This window comes from Poecilia reticulata, linkage group LG7 (genome assembly GCF_000633615.1).
Source record: "Poecilia reticulata strain Guanapo linkage group LG7, Guppy_female_1.0+MT, whole genome shotgun sequence".
In the NCBI taxonomy this organism is placed as follows: domain Eukaryota; kingdom Metazoa; phylum Chordata; class Actinopteri; order Cyprinodontiformes; family Poeciliidae; genus Poecilia; species Poecilia reticulata.
This window is the reverse complement of record NC_024337.1, coordinates 23,088,593-23,112,133: the sequence shown is the minus strand read 5'-3', so window position 1 is coordinate 23,112,133 and position 23,541 is coordinate 23,088,593. Positions and strand designations below refer to the sequence as shown.

Here is a 23,541-nt window from a genome sequence, read left to right as displayed (position 1 = left end):
AGACAAGCGACAGCAGCAATTAGCAAACACGTGGTGTTCACACTCCGTCCGGTAGGTGACGGTAAATGCACCTTAAGTTGGGTTGCAATCCGCCAACAAAATAGAAAAGAAGGAGAAGACGCAAACACCTGGTGAATGTGCATCTACTGAGTTCATCATTACCAACTACTTCTCGGTGAAATTATAGTAAAAATGTTAAACAGAGAAATGTGATGACGTTCTGAAGGCAGAGAGTCGGAAAAAGCAGGAGCTTCTTAAGAGTCAGAGGATCAATTTCAAAGGGGTAAATTGCGAAGTCAATTTTTTTTAAGTCATGTTCCATATACAGTATTTTTACAACTGAAGGTAACACAAAGTTGATTGTGCTATACAATTCTCCTTTAATATTTATTATTTGAACTCAAGTTTGACCAATCCTTTAACTGGTAGGATATATTAATACCGTTTGTTGTTTTCTGAGGTGCCTACGGTAGACAAACATCTACGTGAAATAGAAAGAGTCGCACTACTTCAAAATTATTTAGTAAAAATAAAAAGTATCCATCAAAGAAGTTACTTGAGTAAAAAAGTATTTGGTAGTTAAAAATATAAATCTAATTTGACAATTCAGTGATTCTTGAGAATAGTCTTGTGGATAACGCAAAAAAAAAAAAAATGAATAAAATGGACACAAAATATATTTTTTTCAAATATCTGACTAAACTAACCTGGGTCATGTGAGCACAACAATGTATATTTTCCTGGTGTTTGCTGAATATTTTTTTTATTTTAAACATTGTAGTCGGTGGATGATGCCTGTAAAAGCCCTTATCCAGGAGCAGAACTCAATACATTATAATAGTTTAAAACAATTAAAGAAATACTAAAATTATATATTATGACAATGAAGTATAAGTAGTCATATAAATAATTGTAAAAGTATCAATAAATTGAATTAAAAATAATTTTTATATATTTTCCAACTCCATTGAAATTTGTCCCTAGTTTTTGTCAACACCATCAGACATGAAAAGAATGTAGAAAAAAATCAGGCATTATTGGGGGGCACCAGAACGTCTGAGGACCCCATGACCTCTTCCCTTCTCTTCCTTTGCTAAGAGGGCTAGTTAGCTCTGGTTAGCTTATGTTATTCTTTAGTTTTTTCTTCTGTTTTATTCCTAAGTTGCTCGTCAGAACCATGATGTGTCAACACCATAACTGACAATTTACAAAACTTTGATGAAATTTTGTGAAATAAAAGCTTAATTTTATTTATTTTAATGTATTTTACATACATTGCATTACTTCACATGTATCAAGTTTTTCATTTTATTCACTAGTTTGTCACCACCTTCAGTTCTGTCAACTCCGTCATGCACTGTCAACTCCATCAGATGGACTTTTTGTTTTAAATAATTTTTTTTTTGTTTCTTGAGAAATATTTGTCTGTAAAATGAGTAAAAATATCACTAATAGGGTATTTTAAAAATCATTTTATATTTATTTTTGTCAGATGGTGATGACAAAGTTCTGGGTCAGGTCCATTATATATGTAATTTTTAAATAAATGTTGCAACTGGGAGCCTGCACCTTAGCATCTTTACATTTCCAAAACATTCTTTGTCATATTTGCATACATAAGGTTGAGAAATAATAATAATTAAAAAAATATATGGGAAAATTAAAACCCATTTTGTCTGTATTCTCAAGAATCACTGAATTCTGATTTTTAAATACTTTAAAAATAAAAAAAATATTACAAACAACATTATTACAAAACAAAAATTTAAGAATATATTATTAAAATGATTAATTCAGATACAATTAGCACAGATTAGTGTTTTCATGCTGATTAGGTTTGACTTTTTTTACATATTTAATAACATCATTATTTTGTTCTGTTCAGTTCCTTTGATTTCCTGTAGAAAGCATCAAATTTGAAAAGGTTTTCTTGAAATGTCAAGCTAACGATCTAATCAAGGTAGATATTTTAGTTTCGGAGAAGCTTGTATATTTTTTTTATAGATCGAAATGAGTCAGTGGGAGTGAAAAAGCAGAAACTCAGATGCTAATTTACTACGTAGAGCTAACACTTCATTATAATTCATCATTAACAGAAATACTGAAAAGTTTTGACGTACATTTTGTCTGATATGTATAAGTCTAAAGTGCATTAATGAAACTCCTTTATTATTTTTCATAAGATATGTTGGAGTTGCATTTGAATAGCTCCAGCTTCAATGATAAACACAAAGACTGAATCTCATTTTCTGGGAGAACCATACCTCTCCCATTATCCCATTGTATGCATGTAGCTTTAGGTTTATTTTAAATGCAATGGACACAGAGACGGAACATAAAGGAAGAGAGGTGTTATTAAGAGTTAAAAAAGAATCAGGGAAATAAGAATAGAGGAGAGGAAGAAGGACAGAGCGAGTACAAGAAAAACATAATTGGAATCTGCTTTTACAACTGGAGAAATAGAGAAAAAATAGTGAACAGAAAAACCACAGTGACAAAGAGCACATATAACTACAACGTCGCTAAAAAGCATCCAATATGATTAATACACTGATTAAAATATTCTACAGAGAAATGTAGAATATTTTAGACAATTCTATATGAAGCTGATCCATCATTAGTTGTCATTAATTCTCTCTATGCAAACATAAAGTGCTGTATAAAGTATTTACCTCCATTCTGATTTCTTCTATTTTTGTGTTATGTTTCAAGTCATCAAACTAATAGTAAGGTAAAAAAAAAAAAAAAAGATAAGATGACTAAATACAAAAAGCTGGAATGAGCTCATGATTTATTTAGAAAACTAACCTGATGAGAAAATGTAATTGTTTGAAACCGAATCCAGTGTTTTACGTCGCTGGCCCCGCGTCATATTTGTCGGATTCCCCTAAATCAATGACATGAGATGGTTTCTACCATGAACGGTCTGCTTTAGGTAAGGCTACAGCACCCAGCTAAATTTTAGTGCTCTCTCTGAATAGGCCAGTCCAAAAACTTTGGAATTGCTATGATTTTTATTTTTATTTTGGAGCTGTTCAGAGGTGGACGCGCTGGTGTAGAACGGATCATTGTCCTGTTTTATCAGACTCCTGGAGTTTAAGATTCCAAACTGATGATGGGGCAACATACTCTGGTAGAAAACAATTGCAAAAACAACAATGCAGCCCCTGACAATTACACTACTGCCACCATGAAGTTAACATTTGTTTGATGATCTGAAGCAATTACAAACACAAAAAAGCAGAAAGAGAAGACATCTGTAAGGGATCAAAACTTTTTCACTCCACCGTATCTATCTGGTATGGTTAAAGGTGAGAGGCTCTGGCCCCTGTTGGCAGCAGCCTGGGGCTCAATAACAGCCTTTACCTTCATCCCGGCCCGCTCTTGTTCCCTCACCAGCGCCTGCGTGACTGTCCGTTCTCCCTGGCTGTGTTGTAAGGTCAGATGGAAGGTCGTCCACATGAGTCATCACTTGAGTCCGTGAGGTAAGAACAGACCGTGGCAACACTGGTATGTTTTTTTTTTTTCTTGCATCAACGTATGAAAGGACCTTGTTATTCATCTTGGTGAAGGGTAAGTATTTCAGAAGTCTCACAAGGTTTAGTTGCTTTTTAAAATGCACACTATGGATTTTCTGCATCTTTCTGCTGTCTGTGTTTGAGAATTGGGAAGCATCAATGAAACAAATCTGTTGTTGATTTATGCGATAACATGTTTGTAATTACTCTTAGGTTTTCTGTTATTCAAAACCTGCTTCACACTACTTCCCTTACTTAGAGAGACAAAAGAAATAGATCTACTGTCCCATATCTATACTTTAATGTAGCTATCTATCTAACCAGATGCATCAGTACAGATTCATGTCAGGAACTGCACGGCGGAAGAATAAAAGACGAAAAGATGCTGTAAAAAACGTCACCAGAGCCAGTATATAAAATTTAAAATACTCAAAGCCATTGTGGTTGTCAAATCCTATAATGCCTAACTAAATTCCACTTACCGCAGCACTGTAAAAATATAACAGCCCCAGAAGACTGCGCCTAACGTGCTGACAGCTTTAGATCTGTGCGTGTGTAACTCATTTGTTTGTCTGAAGTGAAATACGATTTACCTATTGGCCTGTGGCATTGACGCTTGCTTCGTTCCCCACAGCGCGCCGAGACCAGATTCCTGTTCGGCTCGTGTGACGTCTCGCAGCTTTCATGCCACTTTGTAAACACGGAACATGGCCTGCGGATTCAGAGGTATGATAAACAGCCTCTTGTCTGCTATAACAGTGTGCATTTGTTTTGATCTTTTTTTGGAAGCAACTGACCTAGCTCCCAAAAAAGATCCAGGGAGCAGAGTACCCAGACTCGTGGCTGCTCTCAAACGAACGCCTGCCGCATTTCTCAGGCTTATGCGCCATTCTGGGTTTCCAGTTAGGACAGAATAAGGGCTTTTTGTGACACCAGGCCTCCCATTGGCTTGTGCATGAGGATGTCACTTAGTCTGAGAGATGCGTATGTATCTGACACAGCCGGGTGCCTCCACTCTTGCCTGATGACTGTTTTGACAGCTCAGTAATAGCCTACGCTGACAGTCAAAGCATCCCTCCACAAGTGAAGGCAATTCAACTTGTGCTATTCAGGATAAAACTCCCCTTTCACAGTAATTAGATTCTTGACTAAGATGATTTTGAATCCCTGGGAACCCAGCCGAACTAGGAAAAAACAATTAATCTGGGAAGGGAAGTGTATGGCTTAATTGAAGCCTGATGGAGTGTTTTGCTTAGGAGAAGGGCATCTTTTCAAACATCAAGGGCTGCTTCATTTACGTCTGGGTAATTTGTTAGAGTGACTCTGGATAATTTGCAGGAGGCAGGCAGACTGAGCCATGTAGGCTTTGTGTGTAGGCTGGAAATTGGTTCTTCTCAGTTTTATGGTGTGATTATTGGGAAGGTACATTGTGCAGTTGTTAGCATGAAACAGGACTTAAGGGAACGGTCTTAATTATAACCAACTAAATATGTCCAACTTCCTCTGAACTAAATTTGAACATGCGCAGCTAGTAAATGAAGGCATTAGGTTTTATCATACCATGGAAATAAATTGATCTTAAAATGAGTGGTGTGTGCAGGATTTTCAAAACCTTTGACCTTTTTTCACATTTTGTCATGTTAAATGTTGACACACATAAAACAGGATATAATTATGGAGTAGGAGTGAAGTGATAAATGACTTTCAAAAAATATCTAAAAGTGTGGCATGCGGTTGCATTAAAACCCCAAAGAAAACCAGTTGCTTACAAAATTCAGGTAATTAGTAAATAGTCAATCTATGACAATTTATAGTACAACTTTTTTGTTTTTAATTTTGCAAAACATGTATCTTTACAGTTTTCATTTTATAGTACAATTATGCAACACTTAATTTATGGCTGCCACATGAAATACAAATAAAGTACATTAAAGCAGGGGTGTCAAACTCCAGTCCTCGAGGGCCGGTGTCCTGCAACTTTTAGATGTGCCTCTGCTGCACCACACCTGAATAGAATAATTAGGTCATTAGCAAGGCTCTGGAGAACTTACCTACACAAGAAGGAGGTAATTAAGCCATTTGATTCAGGTGTTTTGTACCTGTGGCACATCTAAAAACTGCAGGACAGCGGCCCTTCAGGACTGGAGTTTGACACCCCTGCATTAAAGTGTGTGGTTAGAATGCGATCACATGTAATAACAGTTCAAGCAGCACAAACACACTTGCATGACATTCTTTTCTGTATCTGCTTCCTGGAATCTTATATTCTTGTTGTCTTACATAAACGCGGTCCCCTGATAATCCTTTGACCTTTGAAATGTTCACATCGAGTCATCTGTGTTTTTGCTTTTCATCAAATCACATCAGAAACCATAAATCCAACCTCCAGCTGTGTGCATGTCAGAGAACAGAACCAGATTAGAGGGATTTTTAAAAAATACAGGAATTAACAAAGCACCTGATTGTGTGTCCTCATGTTATTCTGCTAAAGCCAAACCCAGAGTCATCACATCAGTTTATGTGTCTATTGCACTGGCTATGAAACCCCCACCCCCAAAAAAGGCGGTCATGACGTTACATCACGCTAGCATAAAGCAGTATGTTGTGTAATCGTTGTTGAGGGATTTAAATGTTGCTTCCCAACCTGAAAAAAAAAAAAAAGTGGAAACAAGAAAGTACAATGCAGCGCTCTCCTCATCTGACAGAGTTTTGACTTAATCCCAAAGAGTTTCTGAGATTCAGTGAGAGCCACTCTGTTCCAGTTTCATGCACTGTTTCATTATAGATTACCATTCTTGTGCTTGGGTTTCTGTTCAGGGTGCCCACGCAAAGAGCGTGTTTTTCTTTGTGAGATGCACAGATACAGACAGCACCTCTTAGACTTTACATGAAGGATTACATCTAATTCCCGTCAATCTTCTGCAGCCCACTCGGTGTTTGCATCAAGATTAAAATACAAACTCAATAAAATATGGCAGCATGGGACAAACTGATTACTTTTATTTAAGGGATGTTGTTTTCTACACTCTTTTATGCTCAATCAGCTTTCCTGTCTCTTCAGTCTTTTACAAGAACAACATATTTTTTTCTTGTCCCACATGCTCGTGCGCCTTCATGAAAGTATATAAAAGTCCATCCTCTGCTGCTTTAATCTCTGTTGTTGTAGTGCGTAATTTTGTCATTTCAAGCATGTTGAGATCAATTACAGACAAAAAGCCCTCCATACATACAAATAACAAAAAAAAGTCATACAAAGTAATGCCCCCCGCTGGCTATGCGTCAGAGCTGCTTGAAGAATTTGTCACTTCAGTTCAAATTTAGTGCTTGTGTTTGTTCCTCTGCGCTCAAAGTGCTCGGCTGTGCATGATCAAAGCATCGCCGTCTTTGAAGAGCAGCCCAGTCGCTGCTTGGTTTTTGTTTGTCGAGACTCCTTATTTCTCTGTTTCACCATTTGTCAGATAAGCAGAGTACAGATGGAGATTTTTAGGGTTGTTTTCTGGCAGATTAATGCAACAGGTTTGAATGTGACATGTATATGCATGATGGATTAGTCCGGGGGGAACCTCTGTTTTCTAATAGATAAGCCAAGGAAGTGAAGATGATAGTTAGATCTTAATTAGGTGCTAAAGGGAAATGGGAAAGTTTTCAGGACAAACTGATCCATAGACCTACATGCAGCTATTTACATCTCTTTTGGCATTGCAACCATAAAGTCTGTTTTTGTTTTTAAATTTTATTTGGTAGACCAACACTAAGCAGTCCGCAGATGTCAAGTGGAAGGTAATCTATAAAATGCGTTGTCAGATAAGTCCCCCATTACTCTCAGACTCCTAAATACAATTCATTGCAAGCAGCTATCTTTGAAATTCCCCAATTACAAAATTAAAACTAAAAATAAAAGTTACATTAAAAAGGAGTAATTGCAGTGGTTCTTGGAAGTCATTAAACATTCATTAGAGAACATTAGTGTATTTGGCGCTCAAGACTCAGCTACCTGTAAGTTACATCTGCAAGTTTCTCTTATCAGCTTGGCATAGTTTAAGAATGTCATTTTTGCAAACTCTTTGGAAAGTAGCTCAAGCATCAGCGTTAATGGTGAGCATTTGTGAATATCAATACTCAAGTTTTTCCACAACTTTGAATAGGCCATAGCAATACAGAAATTTGCCTTAATTTAAACTAGTCAATTGTAACCCTACATTAAGGGTTGTTTTCCTGCTGGAAGGTGAACCTCCACCTCAGTCTGAAGTCTGTTATCCATCTTCCCATTAACTCCGATATATGGGATTACTTTTGAAAGTAACACATTATTTTTTAAGGGGCTTCAGAGTAAAATGGGCTAAATACGAAAGTAAGCCACACTTTTCAGCTTTTAATTTGTAAAAAAAAAAAAAAATCTATCATTGTGATACTGCTCAAGAAAAGCAAAGTTGAAAACCAGGCACCTTTTTCCTTCCACTTCACCTCACCTCTTTGTGTTGGTATAGCATGTAAAATTCCAACAAAATACATTGAAGTTTGTGGCTGTAATGTGACAAAATGTGAACAAAAATCAAGAGTGCAAATACTTTTCCCAGGCATTGTACAATAATCAATCAGAGCTGCAGCTGATCAAGAAGTCAACATTTTGTTTTTCTTACCAAAACCTACACTCATGCCGTTCACACAATCACTCAGCTAGAACATATTGAGGGAGTTTTAATTCACACTACTTTATGTGAGAAGTGAGTCAGATTCAGTCTGGTCCTACAAGAAATACTCTTCATACATCTGTGGCTGGGTGCAAAAAATAAGTTATTAGCTGAATTGTAGGACTTATAAAAGCTCTACAGTGAGGGTAATAAACCATTGCTGAAACTTTTATATCGACTACCTGGTCATGAGACAAAAAGAATTGGAACAGAAAATTGATTTTTTTCCCTCCTCTCTTGAAGATGAAAAAGAGACATGAGAGCTTTCTTTTTCCTTACTGCATTTACACTCAAATGACATCTTAACTCTTCCAAACAATAAGATCAGCCAAATCTCTGTTTCTACTGACAAAGAACATGGCCTATCCTCAGCTTTGAGGTATCCATTCTATCCTTTCTTCGCCCATTGGATGCTCCATGAAAGCCACATGCTTCAAGGTGGGTTGTTCTCTTGTAAAAGATGAGAAAATGCACGACAAGGTGCCTTGGTTGGAGTGCGCCGGAGGCTGTTTGCAGAAGCTGCAGCGACATGGAGTCAGGAAGAGGTACGCGAGGATGAGGACCAAAGTCACCATGCAGCCCAGCAGTGTTGTGTAACCAGTGTTGAACGGCTCTGCTGCCGGCAACAGCACAGTCACATTCACCTCACGTGTTGCATTCAATGCCTGTTTGATGTCCACAGCGGTGCAAAGATACACACCCGAGTCGTTGATCGTGGTTGCGTGTATCTCCAAGGTGCCATCGGGAAACATGCTAATAAGTGTGTCATTCATGCTGCTTTGGGTGATGAAGCCCCTACTTGGGGAAAGCCATGTAAACGAGAGGTTTGTGCTGCTAAGAGATGTTTGGCAGTCCAGACGCACCCTGTCGCCCTCGAAGACCACCACGTCGGAGAGGAGAACCGTCACAGGCTGCATGATGGATTTTTCCACAGTGCAGTTCCGGAAGAACCGCTTGTCACGAAAGAACCGGATGGATCTACGAGGGTCCCCATCAACGTTGCACGTGTGCTCATCCGTAAAGTCTTTGATCGAGTTGTATTCTCTCAGATTCCAGTGCCAAAACATGGCGTACATGGAGCAGTCGCAGATGAGTGAGTTGTTGTGAGTGTACAGCCCCTGCTGCACCAACTGTGGCAAAGCTTTCAATTCCTCCCACGGCAGACTCGACATCCGGTTGGACGAAAGGTCCAGCATAGCCAGAAAAGGGTGAGTGTGATCCTGGATGGAGAAAAATGGGAAGTGTGTGATCTGGTTGAAGCTGAAGTAAACCTTTTTCAAGCTGCTCAGACCGCTCAGCGAGCTGCCCTCCACTTGTGTGATCCTGTTGTTGAAGAGACGGAGCTCCTCCAGCCTCCACAGCCCGTGGAAGTAGTGTTGCTCCACCATCTGAAGCCTGTTGGAAGACAGGTCCAGCAGTCTGAGGCCAGACACATTACGAAACAAGTTATGACTCAATGTACGGATTTCATTGTGGGCCATCCAGAGCTTTTCCAGTCTGGGCGTCATGGTTAAGGTGACCGGATCCAGCCAGGTGATGTGGTTGTGGCTGAGGTCAAGGTTGGCGGGAAAGGAGGGCAGGGATTGAGGGGGTTTGTGCAGACCAACAGAGCTACATCTCACTGTGTCAGACATGCAGAGGCATTTAGAAGGGCAGGTCTGCTCAGAGCTGTGGAGGACGCAGAACAGCAGGAGGAAAAGGACTTGAAAGTGTGCAGAGGTCATGATTCAGGGAGTCGGATCCTTTAAATTCTTGAATCTCCTCTGGCTCCGTCTGGCTAGATGATAATCAAGTGGAAAAAAGGCAAGAATATTAGACGGGGGCTATTTTATTTGCAAAATATGACATCTTCGCAGAGATATGGGAAAACTACCTCACAAGGTCTTCTACTAACTCAAATGACAGGTGAGGAAAAGAGACAATTTGTGCCTAAAAAATCACTTTGCATGAAAGAAGGATTGCCTTAGGCTTTTTTTTTTATGAAGGCATTTTTTAAGCAATCACGGACTCCGAGTATATATAAATTTATCTGTTAATGGGTACTTTATTTAGGTTTTCATTACTTTGTCATAAAAATGAAGCTCACATTTTAACCAAAGCTTTAGGGAATTTCAGTAGGATTATTTTCTTTGAAGTTAAAAATACACCTGGTAAGCTTTGATGAGAAATTTCCCCTTTTTTGTCTTTGATGAGTGACTCAAACGATTAATCATCAAAACACCCTTTTATTCATTACTTTTCACTGAATAAATCCCTATATGATTTTTTTTTATCAATAAAATTAAACTACAGAAATAAACATATTTGTGGAACTTCTTGTTAATTTTGTGAAAAACTTTACAAAAATTCTACATAATATTGCAGTAGCATAATTCTCACCCTGATTACTTTTGGAAAACCCAGCCTTTAGTCTGATATTCAGATATTCTTGTTTAGCTATTGTTTAGACTTTATTTAGCCTTCCAGTAAGTCACGACTCTTTTCTGTCCAGTGGTATTAATTTCTGCAGCCACTGGTTGCCGTGTTGGACAAGGAGCCATTTACGTCGCATCCCCACCTCTTCTTGGTTCAGTGTTCGCCGATTTTATTAGTCGCAGATTTACCTGTGGAACGTGACTCCAAATTATTCACGGAAAACTTGCCTATCCACAGATGTCTTGGAGCATATCTAAAATATTTGGGGGGAAAAAAATCAACTTGGCAAGCTGAAATACCAAGGTGCAATTCTACTTGACATGTTACTGGCTGTTTGCAAACCAGGTAATCTATGTGCTCTATATATCTTCCTTGAGTCTGATTGCCTCTACTCCCTGTGGCAGAAATAAGGAAGACTGTACCTACCGGCTTCTTTGGTAGTGCAAAGACATTATCCATTTTGAGTATCAATGCATACTAAGTAAAGGATTTATGTTGCCACTTTGAATGAAAAGGGAGGTAAAAAAAAAAAGTTTGTTTTTGAGAACTGAACCAACAAATGCCATCTTGTGTTCAACAGGTCTCAAACATCCTTCAGACATAATCTACACGCTGGCCATTTGTTCGGGCAGCATCCCAAGAAAAAAAAACTCTACTTTGCGTTTAGCTGAAAGTAAGTGTTTGTTGTTCAGATGAGGCCAAGATTAGACTTTTCTGCAACAAACACTCAGAATTGGTCGTGTGTGAAACAAAGGATGAATATGTTTCAAAGGATCTTATGCATTAAGTAAGTTGGAGGATCTCTGATTTGCAGTTGTGTCCTGCAGCTTTTAGATGTCTTTCTGCTTCAGCACATATGAAGCAAATAATTAGGTTATTATAAGTACAACTTGAGTTAATTCAACCATTTTATTTGAGTTTGCTAGAGCTCTGAAACATGTTAACATGTTGCAGGACATTAGCCATCGCAGACTGAAATTTAACACCCGTAATTGAAGATGAACTGTAAATAATTCCTCTCTATGTATTCTGAAACCTTGTGGAACATTAAAGGAGAGCACTTAGTGATTTTCTATTAGCAATTGGTTTTTGTGGGATTTTTCCCATTGACCAAATGTACTAAAATTACAAGTTTGGTTGGTCCAATAGTGTAAGAGTAAGAGCTATGAAAGGGCTTTACTAGGGTGGTAAATACATTTGTAACTATAAAGGAAGGTTTGGCGTTAACATATGTAAAAGAATATTGACAGGCGTTACCTTCTGCAGTCCTTTCTTCTCAGTTGCACAAACAAATAAATTGAAGCTCAGACAGTTTTCCCCTATGCAAACGGTATGTTTGGATGCAGAGGTCAAAGGGTAAAAAGTTCCAAATGAGTGAGTATTTTGACTTACTTGTTTGATTCAATTCTTTTCTCCAAAACATGAAAGAAGGAAACCAGAATCCCAAATCCCAAAATAAACCGCCTAACAGCACTAACCTCCAACTTTCAAGTTTTTTTTTCTTCTTTTTCTTCTTCTTCTCAGTCTCCTTTTTCAAACTTGTATCCCATTAATGAAGACGCACAACACTGCAGCTTAATCCTTATCTCCTTCTTGGATCCTCTGCTCAGACTCCGCGCCGCTCAGGGGATAATGTTCTTCCCTCTCGCTTTCTCTGCAGCCAAGTTTAGGGTCTCCCTGCCGACTTTCTCTTCATCCTGAATAGGAGTGCCAGTCGACAAACATCCTGTGGTGCTTTGCAGTGTTTTACAAACGGCACCAAGCTCACTTAATCTCCCACAATCCCTCCTCTTTTCCTCCCTGTCATTTAGAGTCTTCCCCTCTCATCATTAAGTAATGATGCCAGTGGCTGCCCTTCTCTGAGGCTCTCTTTTTTTTCTTCTTTCCTTTCTATTATATTATTTTCCATTAAATTTTTCAGTGTTTTGCTTAGAGTAGCTTAGTAGAGCCCAGGAGTTTTTTTCTCATGAATTTTAGATGAATTATCCTGGTAACCTTTCACCAGTGCTCTCTAGGGGGCAGAAATTTAGTGTGTGACTCTCACTCTGTTGGTTTTCTCCTAAATGTCTGAGTTATGGGACAGCACTATGACTGCAGAGTAAACTCTAGTGCATTCAATCCCCCCCTCCCCCCCCCCGTTTTTGTGGTCCTGAATGGGTAAATCCTTCCTTCCCTCTTTCCATGCACACTCAGACATGCTCCCCAGTATCTTCTGCACCACATCCCTGTTTCTTCTCCCCCCCTCTTTCTGGGTCGCCAACATTCCTCTTTTTCCATAGCTGTGGATTTTCACTGGATCTATGCTGTCCATGCTGCTTGGTCATGGTGGTCCTGACAGCTCTGATTTCTGTCACAGCAAATTAGCTTTGCCTCCCAGCATCCACCTCCTCACCGCCAGCGCTAACCCTCCACCTCCCTTCTTCACGAGCGCCCGCGGCTCCGACTCACTCCCACTCACTCGTTCACAAGGAGAATTGGGATCTCCTGGATGGGGGTTCACTTCTCTGGAGTTGGGCCTGGGTTATGGAGGCAATTGCAAGGGACCATGGGAATGCTAAATTTAAGCCTTAAGTCAGATTTCGGTTTGGAGAGAGAGAAAAAAAGTCCCTGTTGGAGAAAGGATTAGCGGTTTTAAAAAAAAGAAGAAGAAAAAAGCAACATTTGGATGCATTTGTGTTTAAAGCAATGCACATGTTTTGGCATTGTGGCATTGCACACAATCTTGTCCCCAGGCTAGTCATCAGCTTTGCAACAACATGGAAGATATTCACCCACACAAGTGCATTCGAGACATGTTAAAAAGGCTTTTTTTAAAAAATTATTATTATTTTTTTTAAACAGGCATTACTGGTAGGTGTTGTGGTTACATGGGAGTATAACATGTTTTTTGTTTTTACTTTTTTTCCAAGTTAGTTTCCGTTTCCTTTTACCAAACCTTTTTCTGGACATCTTTTAAAATATTTATGTTTCATTTATTGTTTGCAGGCGTTACGTAACAGTGGCGTTTGTTGAATAGATTGCTCCAGTAAGCTGTGAGTGTGTTTCTCTGTATGTAACTGGGTCACATAAACCCTTTAAAGCAGAATGTTTATCTGCAGAAGCTTGTAATGATTCATGCTTCTTCACACGATGCTTTTAGAACGGGTCTATAATCATGCCAGAGAAATGTCAATAATTGTATTTGTTTGCAGCTTTCAAAGGGAAACATCTTCTGTTCTCACACAGGTTGGAGTGCTAATGTTGACACAATGTTTCTCCACCTTATTGTTTTCAGTATTGGCTGAAACGATGTTCTTTTTGCATTTAATTGTGTCTCATTGTCTTCAAAGATAAATCTAATTGCAAGTTTATAAAGAAGTATTTGCATTTTTGTGTGTTCTTTAGTCAGTTGTAGCTCTTGTTTTTTTTGTGTTGGTCGCCTGTAGCAATCTTGCAAAGTGTGTTTGATTTACATTTTACGTCATAGTCCAACAAAAAAGTGCACATAATTGTGAGGTGGAAAAATAATGATTTGTGATTTTCAGCTTTGTAGCCAATAACAAAAGCAAAAGGTGTGCAGTGTGTTCATATTCAGCCCCTTTAAGTATAAATCAGATGGATAACCTTTTAATGAGGTAACTGCTGAGATATTAAGATTCTAGCTGAAATAAAGCGCCATGATAAATATGCATACATACATATATGCATAAATACACATGTACTAATACATGAAAACAAATAAACAGACAAACAGTAACAGTTTATTGCACACATATTCTGCTGTGGCACAGATATCTTCCGGTTTTAATAGTCTTAAGTGCCTATTGCTCTAATGCTCTCTGCCATATCCTCTATCCCTCTAATGCGTCCGCTGCCCCTCCTCTTGTTTATGAGGAGTTGAAACGTTGGATAGCATGGGGGACAAAAGAGGTTTTTAGTCTGTTAGTCCTGATGTGGGAAAAAAAACAACTTGTTGCCGAACCTGCTGTTGTGGTTGCTGATTACATCATGTGGAGGAGGTGCAGATATCTACAGCTCTATTCACAGACAAAAAAAAAAAAACCCAAACAAATTCAAAGTTTGCATCAAACCATGCAGGGATCACAGTAAACACATGGCCGAAGCTGCCAGCTCCAAGGAGACTAAACTTGAGCATTTTGCCTAAATGCAATGTGTCAAAGGAATGTAACACTGCATGTTTAACACACCATCCCCAATGTGAATGAAGCTGGCGGCATCTTCATGGAGTGGAGATGCTCCTTTTAGGGACAGGGAACGATATGAAACCTGAGATGTAGCAAGATTTATATAAACTAGAAAAGAAAACAAGAAAATCTTAATACTAAAATCTGGCAATAGTTCATTTTGACCACTTTTTAATGTAAAAAAGCCTTGGACATTATGTCAAGGATGTTATTGAGATATTACATTATTTGCTGGTTAATGTTGAGCATAGGCATGTAGGTCACATAACCACTTTTGTGATCAAACTACCAAATGCACTTTTTAGTAATTAATAAAATATCTTGGTGTGCATGAGATTTATAAGACACTAATAATCTTCTTGCATTTGTAAAACAAATAATGCTTTAACTTGTTCCTAAAACTACAATAAGGGAGATGCCTGAACATGACAAATATGTAATCTACTAAATCTACTTCTGATAATAAATGTTCACTGAAACTGAAAAAAAAAAGCTTTCCACCAAATGCAGGCCTATTTATGTAAGATTACATTATTTTATGCATTTCTTATATCACTCATTATGTAATTGGCAGAATGTCCCCGGGTTACTGGCTCAAAAACTTCGCTACGCTATTGGCAAGTTATTATATTATTGGCTTTATTACGTTTAAAATGGTTAATATTATTTCCTCATTGGCTGTTATTATATATTTAAAAAAAAAAACTAATTTTCCTACCTCCTCTCAAGTATCCACTACTTTGTTTTGGTTTATCACAACAAATCCTAATAAAATGCATTGAAGGCTGTGGTTGCAGAGGGACACAATATGGAACAGTTCAAAGAGCTTAAAGGATTTCGCAGGACATTGTGTATTCTGTCTGAAAAAGGTTTACTTGGATTTTTAGCATCAACAGATCCTTCCTCCTCTTTCATTTTTGGGTTGCACTGCAGATCTTTTGCAAGGCCCCGTTTGCTTCTGCGTCTTCCTGCCTATGTGTGTGTTGATGGGCTCTATGGTGTAACTCCAGCCTGCTGTTCTGAAAAATCCCTAATCTAATCAGTATCTTTGCATCAAGCAGCTTCGCAAATCCGGCCTTCCTCCTCCTCATATATTTGATTAGACTCAGTTGTATGCAGAGCAGTCCCAGTCAGTCAGGTTCAGAGTGGACTTCCAAGCTTAAATCCTGACCTAGCTGCATCCCGCCTCCAGCAGAAAGCGATTTTCTTTTAACCATCTGCTGCAGAAGAGAGAGGGAGGTTGGGGGGAAAAATATAGTCTGTAGCACAGGGAAATGCTTGCTCTTATCTCGCCCTTGAGAAACGGCAAAGCACACAGTCGATTCCATAAACTTTTACGCTCTTAGATGCACAAAGAGTTCTTTTTGTAGAACAAAATCACGCGGAGAGACTTGCTATGTTATTATGTTTTTTATTTGTTTGAAAATACTGTTTACAATTTAGAAAACAAGCTTTTCCTTTCAGCTTTTCTCTTTACTGGCAAATGACATGACAGGGAGGTGTCAGAAAAAAAAAAGGCAAACACCATGAGATAAAAACACAAAATACTGAAAACATATCTTTAGGAGGAAAAAAAAAAGGTGTAAATATATCGAAGCATATTATTTTATGAACTAACTTCAGAAAGGTTAGCTGAGAAATATGTAGAAAAACATCTTTGGTCATTTCAGATATCCTTTTTGCAACTCCGCAGCAGCTTTGCAGCCCCTGGAGGTGTGACATCACCACAACCGCTCTCTGCCCATTGTGAACCTTTGAACCTGATCATGTGCACATTTGTTAAGCTCTTATTCTTTTTTTTTTTCTTTCTGCAGTGTTTTGTCAGCAGGGCTTGCAGCCAGAGTTTAAAATATGAATGAGTCGGTGTCTGGATAAAGATTCACTCGGCTTAGTTGTTTTTCTCTTCCTTCCCTCAGTCAATTTTCAGTCTGGATGAGCATTTGTTCTAAAAAACAAAAAACTAAAGGGAGTTTCAAGCAGCATGTGATTGTTTGCTTGTCACAAATCACTGCTCAGTAGCACCACATGCTCTGCATTCATGTTGATTGCATTGCATTATCTGAGAAAATCCAACCCCTCAAGCCCCCGAATCCTGAATGGATTTTGGTCTGTATATGTTGCATAATATTTGTGGCACACATTGCACTCTAGACTGAAACACAATATGATTCCATCTCCAGTTTCTTCACTCAAGTCCAGCTCATGAATGTGCTGCTTAGTACAGTAAATGAGAAGAGACAACCACACCATCTAGTGGTTTAAGGCTCAATTTGAGTCATAATGATTTAGTGAGCTGTTTTATTTCAAATATTGCAACAATGAAACACTAGGAGTAAAGAGCAGAGATAACAAACACACTAAATTAATGCATAGCAGCAAGATTTAATAACTGAAAGAGCTTGCAAAAGAATATCAAACCCATGGATTAAAATCAAAGTTTAGACCCAACGGCAGTATAAATATAAAATAGCCCTGTGACTGGTGGTCTTCCCCCCCTGCAATAGCTACAATACTTTGTAAAAGTCTTGCATGATCATCATCTTACATTTTACATCATGTCTTAATTATTTGTACTTGGTTTCCAAAGGAGTCAAGTTTTCTTCCCTCCATCCATTTTCCATACTTGGTTAATCTGGGGAGGTTTCAGAATGAATAGCAACTATCTGCAGCCATTAATGACTGAGAGGATGGGTACATCCTGCACTTATTCACACATAATGTTAGTATTGCAGAGGCTAGTAAACTTAATATTAATCTATGGGTTTGAATGGTGGATGTAATAATTACCTCAAAGAAAGGTTTGTAACAGCTTAGTAACAACTGAGTAATAACTTGGTAATAGAAATATAACAATGTACTAATATTGTTTAAGTAATACAATACTTGGAATGCAATGAACTGGCAGAAAAAGGTTGTAATGTTATGTTAGCTACTGAGTAACAGCTTTTAAAAAATATGGTAGTACTATGAAGTCTGAGAATCTTGTCTGAGAATCTGGTAATATCTCAATACCAAAATAGCAACTGGTATTAACAGAAACGATAAAGTAAAAATAAAAAAACAACAACAAAAAAGAACACATACTCAGATGTTAAAATATAAAACTAAACCAAATACCATGAGATAACTTAAAAATACCAATTACCGTATTTTCCGGTCTATAAGCTGCTACTTTTTTCCTGTGCTTCGAACCATGCTACTTATAGTTCGGTGCGGCTTATATGTGCATTTTTCTTCAACCACCAGGGGGCTCTTGAGCAGGAAGTGAATTATTGGAAGTCAAAATTGGAAATAAAAGAAGAAATTGCCCATTAAAACTGAATCAGATTTTAATAGGGAATTGAAATTTTAGAATGTTCTCAAATTTCATTGAGGGGAAAAAGAAGATTTTTCGTTTTTTAAATAATACTGGGATCATTATGAGAATTTAAGGTATAGCTATTAGGATGTAATAGATGGCACTAGTGCAACAATAATGGAAATAATGGATGCAAGCTGCCGTTGAAATCTAATGAAGCAGAAGAAGAAGAAAGCGCCCATTTTCATGTAGCATATGCTTGTAGAAGACAGAAGATTTTTCTCTTCAAACTCATACACCCTCATAATCAGTTCAATTAAATCTAAACTTGGCAACTTTTTCTTTTTCAACCATAATAAATGTGATATTCAATTGACCTGTTATGACTCAAATGTTGGGTGTCCACCCCCCTCTGCTGCTGCTGCATCGTTGTGGAAAACCTGGAGCCGCAGAGATATCTGCGGCTTATAGTCTGGTGTGGCTTATACGTGTATGTTTACTGTTTTTTTTTTAATTTAATTTAATTTTTTTTATTTGGGGGTGCGGCTTATATGTCTCTGTGTTGCCCTGCGACAGACTGGCGGCCTGTCCAGGGTGACCCCGCCTCTCGCCCGGAATGTTAGCTGGAGATAGGCACCAGCAACCCTCCCGACCCGACTAAGGAACAAGGGTGTAAAGAAAATGGATGGATGGATGGGTGCGGCTTATAGTCCGGAAAATACAGTACACAATACTCCAGAACTGGTGCTTTTTAAGGACCTGCTTCACTTTAAATGTGAAGTGAGGTCAATCAGATATCAGTTTTAGTTCAACTGTACGACCCCTCGTACAGAGAGAGCTTTTTGTCACTGAGATTTAACTCAAAACCATCTTGGAATTCTCCCAAGATGCATCACAACTCACTGATTATGTAGGTTCAAGAAGAGCCACGGGATGAATGAGCACCCCAGCCATAAATAACCTTTCCATGTTAGTATTAAAATCAGTCTGAGGTGTAAAACTTCATTACATTTTCAAATAGAAATATATTTAGAATCCTAAGAATGACACCAGTGTGATGATCTGATCAGCTGTTATAGGTAGTTGTAGGTACTTCTTGAGATAATTTCTTCATCGACACTTAGTAACAGGACGTATGGCATCAATGTTCCAAAAGTAACATTTGGATAATGGGGGACTGAGCTTACTGATATTACAGCAGCTATTCAGTTGCTAATATTTTTTTATAATAAACATTAAAATATGCATTTTAGAAAAATTGAGCATGAAAGCAGCAAGAACCAAATGGTAAAGATGCAGTTCTTGATTTTTTTTTCTTCTTCAAATTTGAAGCCAACATTCTTCTTCTTTGTGACTCAGGCCTGCAAAGTGATGACTCAACTGTTTCTGTTTCAATATGTGGTGATATTGCAATTCATAGACATTAGATGACATTGAAATTACAAAGACTTTTCTATAGCAATTTATATGCAATGGCCATAATAATCACCTAGACACAATTGGGAAATGTATTGATGTATTGTGCAACAGTTCTCTGTCAGGTAAATGTTAGCAGAGTTTGAGATTTTACCATCAAACTATGTCAGCCCTCAAACTATTAATCAATGAGTTATCTCTGTAGTTCTGTGTTATTGCCAAAGTATTGGCTATTATTAAGTTCTTGATGGAAGCAAGTACGCCATTGTAACAATGTTATTACAAGCTGTTACTATCAGGTATTTACATAATAATCTTAGTTCTACAATCTTGGCAATTATTACATTTTTTTATTGGAAGTGCTACGGTATTCAATATGTACAAACTGCATCTTGCCTGCAGAGCCGAGTTATCTGCCTCGGCTCTCCAGCCAGAAATAATAAAAATAATGATTGAAATCTCAGACAAGGAGTAAAATCTGATGTAGATGTTCAAATGTTTGTTTTCTGGCTTTTACATGACCCACGAGCCACGAGCGTAACTCTTGATTAGAATCCGAGCTCATGATTTCACATTTATCAGCTCATCTATAGCGGCATGCAGAGCAGAGGGCTCGGGGTACGGACTGCCCCACATCTCTTTAGCCTCTATTATCTCTGTTGATTGTTAACGGATTTCAATTAGGATTCACAGGAGTTAATATGATTGCTTGCTGTTTATCCTTTCTTGCTTCCTTCCATGGAAGCCAATTATGCATTAGCGGCAGTAGATGAGCGCTGGACGCTGCTAATGGCCCTGCCTCTCCCTTTGTGTTCACATTACTGAAGGATATGGCTTGTGAAATGAGATCGCTACTGACTACTGTGCTATCAGTGCTCGTGCCATAAAACATTATGGACCAGAACATAGTAAATTGTGTGACGTGACTGTGGGGTGGAAGGCTGTCAACTCTTTCCCTGCTCTTTTATCTGTTATCCTCTCATCTCCTTCATACTTACATTCCTCTTATTTTTATCTCCTGCTCTTCTGTCCGTTCACATGGCTAGTCTAGTCTCCTTTCCCTCCTCCCTGCTCATCTAGGAAATCTTTTCTCTGTTTTCATCTTTGTCGCCTGTCTTCTTCTTCTCCTCTAATCATTTTCGCTTCCCTTTTTACATTTATCCTGTGGATTCTTTATCTCCTGTTGGTTGTTTACACCTCTCTTCCCTGCTTATAATCTTCTGCCTTGTGGTCACAGTCAAAACATTAATCACGTTTCTGTTTCCTGTTCATAAAACTTAAAGTATATTCACATATTTTAGAAAACGTGTGGTTCTAGTCTAAAGTTTACATACTTCGTCTATGAATGCCATATTAATTTGAGGTGTTTAATGAGGCATTCGAATCGTTCTATTTTCACGTTGAAATGGTTATAAAACAATCCATTTTTACAACTGAAAAAACCAATCGGGTGTACATGTTAGATTAGAATTTTCCCTAATTTACATAGTATAACAACGACATGGGGTCAAATATATACTTACAATCCCAACAATTTTTTTGGAATGCTACCCCTTAGTAAATTGCAGAGAAGCTACACACTTTTTATAGCCATCAATGCACATCTGGCATAACTCCAGCCGGATATTTGACAGAAAATGGTAGAGCTTGTTTAAACTGCCTGGCGTCTTGCCTTGTACCCAATTTTTAAGCATTGCTCATAGCATATTTATAGATCAGGGCCCCTATAGAACCCTATGTGACTTTATCCAAATAAAACAGATTTACTGTTTTATTTGAGACCGTTGTCCCGCTGAAGCACCCAGCTGTATCAAATGTTCAGTTTTTCGGGGCAAACTGTCACCTGCAGACCAAGAAAGACGCATCTGTTCCAAAAGCAACACCTTCAAGCTTGACTGAAATTTGCTGCTGCCAAACATGGACCTGCCAAGTATCTTCTTTTATGATCAGACAAGACGTAGAATGAGCTCCTTGGGTCACGATGACATGAAGCATGTTGGGAGGAGGGAAAAAGAGGCTATAAGACCTAACAACATTTTATGAACAGTTAAGTATTGTGGCGCTGAAAGGACTGTTTTGCGGTGCTGGTGAACTGCACAAAATACATATAATAATTAAAAAGGACTGTAACCTTCATTTGTTGTACTTTATCCTGTATCAACAGCTAGATGGTTATAACTTTGTTGCAAAAATACAATAATCTCTTAATACACATCAATAATTTGTTTTGTAATGTAAAGCGTGTGCTAATACTGAGCTTCTTAAACAAGTTGCACCTGAAACCTGCTGTAAATATATGGCTGTGCTTTAAAAAACAAAAACAAAAAGCAAACTCTGCCAACTAACCAGTTTAAATGAGCTCTACCAATGCTGATAAGAAGATTGGTGCAAGAATTAAACCAGAAGACTGTTGATGGTGGGCTGCACAGTGGCGCAGCTGGTAGAGCTGTTGCCTTGCAGCAAGAAGGTTCTGGGTTCGATTCCCAGCCCCGGTCTCTCTGCATGGAGTTTGCATGTTCTCCCTGTGCATGCGTGGGTTTTCTCCAGGTACTCTGGTTTCCTCCCAAAGTCCAAAAATATGATTGTCAGGTTAATTGGCCTCTCCAAATTGCCCCTAGGTGTGAGTGTGTGTGTGCCTGGTTGTTTGTCCTGTGTGTCTCTGTGTTGCCCTGCGACAGACTGGCGACCTGTCCAGGGTGTACCCCGCCTCTCGCCCAGAACGTTAGCTGGAGATAGGCACCAGCAACCCTCCCGACCCCACTGAGGGACAAGGGTGTAAAGAAAATGGATGGATGGATGGACTGTTGATGGTTAGAAGAAGTGTGTGTTCGTTTTTTTTTAAAACTTGCTAAATTACATTCTTCCAAATATTATGGGTATGTAAGGTTCTTTGTTGTCATTCATAGCACCTATAGTACATGAGGTGAAATGAAATTATGTACTCGGAGTCCAGTTAGACCAAATATAAATATGTATGAGTAAAAAATAAGAATATAAAAATAAACTGCATATTAAAAACTGTATATATCAAGTTTAGTGACATTAAAGATAAGTGCACTTAGCTTTGTGACCGGTGCTGTCAATAAAAATCACACACATAAAATGGGTGTCATATGTAAATTATAGGTATAAAATTATTCATTATTTTTGGAATTTTTGAATTTTACTCATCCAACATGCAGCTGAAAATGTTTAATTTTAATTACAATTAAAGCTGAAAAGAAGACTTAAGTGAAAGTTTGTAAGAAAAAAAAAAAAACATAGCATGAAGGTGGAAAAAAAAGCGGCCGTTTCACACAGATGACTGATGGGAATATCAATGTGTTTCTTATATGTCTGCCCTCCAACTTTGGGAAACTGTGATAGATCCGTCAGCAAACCTTTCTGCGCCACCTGAGCCACGCTGCCACTATGTCACTGCTCTCTGCTCAGACAGACACTCGGGGACATGTTGGGTGATGAGCAGTTTGCGGTTCCATCAAGAATCTCCGGGGCCATCCGTGGAAAATGAAACCATCTCCGAGCAGGTAACTCAATTTAACTCGTGGCCACTTTCTCAGGAGCTACAAGCACAAATACTTTCGCAGCTGATGAGATGAGGTAACAGAGCATGGCCAGAGTCACTGAGTGCAACAGGACAGGCCCACTTCACCCAAATTGCCTGGACATGGTCAGGGTTTTCCGCCACTTTCATAGACGGAGGAGCGGAGACTGGGGAGGAGAGAGGTTCAGGACGTTTTCTCCTGCCTTTTCAATCAATAGACTCGACTGGCTTTAATCATGGAGCTATTGAGTTCTGGAGCTTGTAAAGGAGATAGTTGGTCATCTGGAACTATTCCCAACTTTGTGCTATACTTCAAAGAACCGCTCATGTGGGCTCAAATGTCTTTGAACTTTCATCATGTTTCTGTTTCTCTTTGTGTCCCACTTTTAGACACCGTGTATTTTATACCATGAGAGGTTCTTGAGGAAAGGAGAAATAAATAAATAAATAAAATAAAATAATATATATATATATA

At 38.5% G+C, this 23,541-nt stretch overlaps 2 protein-coding genes across 5 annotated transcripts in view; one reads left to right on the top strand and one right to left on the bottom strand.

Annotated features, from left to right (window-relative positions):
- The first annotated feature begins 127 nt into the window (after positions 1-127).
- The window catches only part of LOC103467507 (metabotropic glutamate receptor 7-like), a 166,372-nt gene continuing 142,958 nt past the window's right edge, over positions 128-23,541 (top strand). The window contains exons 1-3 of one of the 2 annotated variants that reach the window (XM_008413945.2): positions 128-283; positions 3,400-3,485; positions 4,153-4,244. The gene's annotated coding sequence lies outside the window, so the exon portion shown is untranslated. Of the gene's footprint in view, positions 284-3,399; positions 3,486-4,152; positions 4,245-22,908; positions 23,050-23,541 lie in introns of those variants that run through there. The other variant, XM_017305841.1, reaches the window with a different exon arrangement.
- On the bottom strand, positions 6,501-12,665 carry LOC103467508 (amphoterin-induced protein 3). 3 transcript variants are annotated; one of them, XM_008413948.2, is made up of 2 exons: positions 12,103-12,665; positions 6,501-9,986 (listed from the first exon to the last, which is right to left on the bottom strand). In XM_008413948.2, exon 2 carries the CDS (start codon positions 9,931-9,933, stop codon positions 8,578-8,580), a length of 1,356 nt encoding a protein of 451 aa, XP_008412170.1. In that variant the 5' UTR covers positions 9,934-9,986; positions 12,103-12,665; the 3' UTR covers positions 6,501-8,577. The 3 variants fall into 3 exon arrangements, with proteins under 3 accessions (XP_008412170.1, XP_008412169.1, XP_008412171.1); XM_008413947.2 differs by having other exon boundaries at positions 12,017-12,663; XM_008413949.2 differs by lacking the exon at positions 12,103-12,665 and adding an exon at positions 11,882-12,008.